The sequence below is a fragment of the Caloenas nicobarica genome, chromosome 4, assembly GCF_036013445.1.
Source record: "Caloenas nicobarica isolate bCalNic1 chromosome 4, bCalNic1.hap1, whole genome shotgun sequence".
Lineage (NCBI taxonomy): Eukaryota > Metazoa > Chordata > Aves > Columbiformes > Columbidae > Caloenas > Caloenas nicobarica.
The window spans coordinates 24,056,685-24,061,207 of NC_088248.1; the positions used below are offsets into that span (position 1 = coordinate 24,056,685).

The 4,523-nt window shown below is 64.8% G+C and overlaps 1 protein-coding gene across 1 annotated transcript; it reads left to right on the plus strand.

Moving 5' to 3' along the window:
* The first annotated feature begins 1,337 nt into the window (after window positions 1-1,337).
* NKX6-1 (NK6 homeobox 1) lies at window positions 1,338-4,039 on the plus strand. Its single transcript, XM_065634559.1, has 3 exons — window positions 1,338-1,941; window positions 2,591-2,763; window positions 3,788-4,039. The coding sequence occupies exons 1-3, from the start codon at window positions 1,338-1,340 to the stop codon at window positions 4,037-4,039; spliced, it is 1,029 nt and encodes a 342-aa protein (XP_065490631.1).
* Window positions 4,040-4,523: the final 484 nt, after the last annotated feature.

The following is a 4,523-nucleotide window of genomic DNA, read 5'->3' on the forward strand; positions in this document are numbered from 1 at the left end:
AAGTGACACCGGACGGTGGCCGGACGCTCTGTGGGGCTGGCGAGAGGGGCCGGCGGGACGAATATGCCGTTCCGACCTGCAGCGGGTACAGAGCACCCACGCGGGCCCAGCAGCGTGTGGACAGGGTCGGCACCGCTGCAGAGGGGCCCCGGCGGCTCCGGAACCGCGGCGGCAGGGAGGCGGCGCCGGGGACAGGCCCGGCCGAGACTCGAGCAGCTCCGCTCCCCAGAGTCGTTCCCGGGGCAGAGACAGAAAGAAGGAGGGAGGGAGAGAAAGGGAAGAAGGCAGAAAGGGAAGGGAGAGAGGAAGAAAGAGAGGAAGAGAGAAAAAAGATGAGGGAAGGAAGGGAGTAGGAGAATAAGAAATATATAAAGAGAAAAGAAAGATGAAAAGAGAAAGAATACAGAAAAAAGAAAAATGAAAAGAGAGAGAAAAATGGAGAATTAAAAGGAAGAGAAAAGGGAAAGAAAGAAGGAAAGAAAGGAATGAATGAAAGAAAGGAAGGAGGAAAGGAGGAAAAGAGGAAAGAAGTAAAGAAGGAAAGAAGGAAAGAAGGAAAGAAAGAGAAAAAGGCCTGAAAGGGAAGAAGAAAGGGGGAAAGAGAAAGCAAAGGAAAAAGAAGACGAGAGGAGGAAAGGGGAAAGGAAAGGAAAGGAAAAGAAAGGAAAGGAAAGGAAAGGAAAGGAAAGGAAAGGAAAGGAAAAACTAAAAGAAGAGCAAAGAAGAGAAGCGGAGTGCAAGACAAGACCGAAGTTGGCGGCAAGGCGGGCGCGGCCCGGGTGGGCAGGGCCGGCCGCAGCCCCGCCCCTGCCCGCCGCCGCCGCCGCCGCGCCCGCTGCCGGCCGAGCCCCCGCTAAAGGAGGCAGGGAGCGGGGCAGCGCGGCAGTGCGCCCCGAGCCTCGCCCGAGCCCTCAGCCCCGACAGCCGCGCCGGCAGCCAGCGGGAGCCGCGCCGGGAGGGATGCGGGGCGCCGAGAAGGAGACAGGGGCGGCGAGCGCAGCCCCCACGCCGCTGTGAGCCCCCGGCTCCTCGCATTTACAGAGAGAGGAGATATATACGTGTATACGCACGGACTCTGCGCATATACACATATATATAGATCCACCGACAGCAGCACCGCTTTTCTCCCCGGGAGCGGCCGCCAAGGCACAGCCCTGATGCCCGGCGGGGCGGCGGGGCCGCCTCTCGGGCGCGCAGCACCCCGCTAGAGGCGGCGGCCCCCTCGGGCTGGATGCGCGGCGCCGGTGCAGGCGGCACCCCAGGGCCAGCCGCCGGGGACTCCCGGCGCTAGGGGCCGGCCAGGCCCCCCGCCCCGGCCCGGCGGCGGCGGTGCGGGGATGCTGGCGCTGGGGCAGATGGACGGCGCGCCCCGGCAGGGCGCCTTCCTGTTGGGCAGCCCGCCGCTGGCAGCCCTGCACAGCATGGCCGAGATGAAGGCGCCGCTGTACCCCGCGTACCCCCTGCCCGCCGGGCCCACCTCCTCCTCCTCTGCCTCCGCCTCGCCCGCCTCCGCTTCGCCCTCGCCGCCACTCGGTTCTCCCGGCCTCAAGGCGCCCGCTGCCGCCGCCACGGGCGGACTCTCGACGCTGGGCTCGGCCCCGCCGCAGCTGTCGGCCGCCACCCCGCACGGCATCAACGACATCCTCAGCCGGCCCTCCATGCCCCTGCCGGGCGCCGCGCTCGCCTCCGCCTCGCCCTCCGCCTCCTCTGCGGCGCCCGCCGGGCTGCTGGCCGGCCTGCCCCGCTTCGGCAGCCTCAGTCCCCCGCCGCCGCCGCCGCCCGCCCTCTACTTCAGCCCCGGGGCCGCAGCTGCCGCCGCTGCCGTGGCCGCCGGACGCTACCCCAAGCCGCTGGCAGAGCTGCCCGGCCGGACACCCATCTTCTGGCCAGGGGTGATGCAGAGCCCGCCCTGGAGGGACGCCCGCCTCGCCTGCGCCCCCCGTGAGTATCCAGTGTCGCGGGGGTGCGGGCACGGGGATCCTCGCCGGGAGTCCGGTCGCGGTGCTGGGGAGTCTCAGCGGCCCTGCATCGCGGCGAGACCCTCCCGGCCTCCATCTCCTCCAGGCCCGGCCGCCGCCGAGGGCGCTAGCTTGGCTTCGCTTCCAAAAAAATTATTTTTAAAATTTCTTAAGCGTGCTTTGCTTTTATCCCTTCCTTTCGGTCAGCACGAAATCCTGTAAAATGTCGGTTATTGCTGGCAGAAAGAGAAGCCCTCTCGGAGGAAGGCGGTCGCGCTGCAGCTGCTTTCACCGTCCCCGCTGGGGAGCCTCTGGGCCGGGGCTGGTTTTCGGAGCACGCACAAACTTTTCCTGAGAGGGACTTTCCGTTACCGCCCGCTTATACCGACTGCAGCTTTTCTAGAAAATTATATCGTTTGCCCGCTCAGATTTTCGATCCTTAAAGGAAAACATAATCAGTGGGAGCCGGGAGGCTGGCGCCGCCGCCTTGTCCAGGCAGCAGTTTTGTTACAGACTCCCTTGGAGAGAGCCCCCCCCGCGTCTGCCAGGGCCGCTTGAGAGCGAAGCGCTTTCCCAAATCTGTAAATTAACGTGTCTGTCCGTGCCTTCCCTCTCTCTCCCCCACCCGCCAGATCAAGGCTCAATTTTGCTGGATAAGGACGGAAAGAGAAAACATACCAGACCCACTTTTTCTGGCCAGCAGATTTTCGCCCTGGAAAAGACTTTCGAGCAGACGAAATACCTGGCGGGCCCGGAGCGAGCCCGGCTGGCCTATTCGCTGGGGATGACGGAGAGCCAAGTCAAGGTGAGAGGAGCGGCTGACGCACGGAGCAGTGCGGGGCCGGGGAAGCGCGACCGGCTCCCACCAAAGGGCCGCGGGAACTCGGCTTGTCTCGGGCGGCCGGAGCTGCTGCGGGGTCGGGGCGGCAGACCCGCAGGCACACGGCGAGGGCTTCCCCGGCGGTTACCGGCAACTTGCCGTTCATTACCTTACTGGCGGGGCTGAGAAGGATATTTTAAAGCGCATCTTATTTAAAAACCCAAGAAAGACTGAGAAGCCCGGTGCGTTCAGCCTGGACGCCACGGGGGCGGCCGCCGGGCCGGGAAAACGATAGGGAGCGGGGGGGTCAGGATGCGTCTCACACAGGACGCATCCCACACAAAACCGCCTGGCAGAGACCACGCACCTCGCTCGTACTGTCCCACCCCAAACTCTCCGTTTTAGTTAAACTCGGACCTGTGGGCAAAGCGGAGGTGTGAGGAATTGGGAACGCGGGCTGAGCCCTCTGGGGACAGCCGGAGAGGCATTTGCGGAGATACATAACGGTTTCGGCCAGAGGGGCCTCTCGGTAGTCCTCACGCTTTCAGATTGATCTAGAGACCCTCCTTTGTCACTGCAAATGTCCCAACGGCTGCGAATAAATTATTGTAGTCCCTACAATGAAAATAACCCCCTCCCCTCGCAGGCCCCTGACAGAGAATAAATGCATCTGGTAGGGCAGGGGCGGGTTGGGAAGGATCAGCCTGAAATGTGTGTTTTCACCTCGGGGCAGGAGGGGAGGGAACGCCCCGGGCTCGCTGCGGACCTCGGGGAAGGTAGGGGCGGCTGTTCGCCCGTGCTGGGGGAGCACCAGTGCCGGGACGGGTGACTCGGGCTGCGGACAGCGTGGTGCCACCGGGTTCGGCTGCTTTTCGTTGACGGGGAAATTGTCTCCTCGCTGGCGAAGCGGGAGTCACTACCGCACGGGGCAGCGGGGCGGGGGCGGCCCGGGGCGAGCGGCCGCGGGTGCTGAGGGTGGCGGTGATGGTGACGGTGCCGGTGGGGACAGGTCTGGTTCCAGAACCGACGGACCAAGTGGCGGAAGAAGCACGCGGCGGAGATGGCGACGGCGAAGAAGAAACAGGACTCGGAGACGGAGCGGCTGAAGGGCGCCTCGGAGAACGAGGAGGAGGACGACGACTACAACAAGCCCCTGGACCCCAACTCGGACGACGAAAAGATCACGCAGCTGCTGAAGAAACACAAGCCGGGGGGCGGCGGGCTGCTGCTGCACCCCCCCGAGGGGGAGGCCTCCGCCTAGCCCGCTCCGCCCGCCGCCGCTTTCGGAGATGTACAGATCTATTTTTCTAGACTCTACGCGCCCGGGAGAAGGGGGAGAAGCCGGAGAGGGAGCAGAGAGGACTGCAGCGGAGCGGGGCCCCAGCGGGCGCGCCCGTCCTCCGGCGCCACGTGTTATTGTAGGGTGGCAGGCGGCGGAGAGCGGCGGGGGCTGCCCCGGCCCGGGTCCCGCTCCCGGCAGTGCGGCGGCCGCCTGTTGCCGGCTCTTTGTAAATAAACCGTGAGTCACCCGCGACCATAGGCGTTCCTTACTGTGAATATTTAAAATGTAAAATACCTTCTTTTTTTGTACAGCGGGGCCTGGGGGCGCCGCCCCCCTACTCCGCGCTCCCCGCCGCCGGGCGGCACCGGGGGCACCCCCGGAGCCCCGAAACGGGCGGCAAGGGGGCCGCCCAGAAAAAAAAGCCGCCGTGGCTGCCACCGGCTCCTCCCTCGGGCCGAAACTG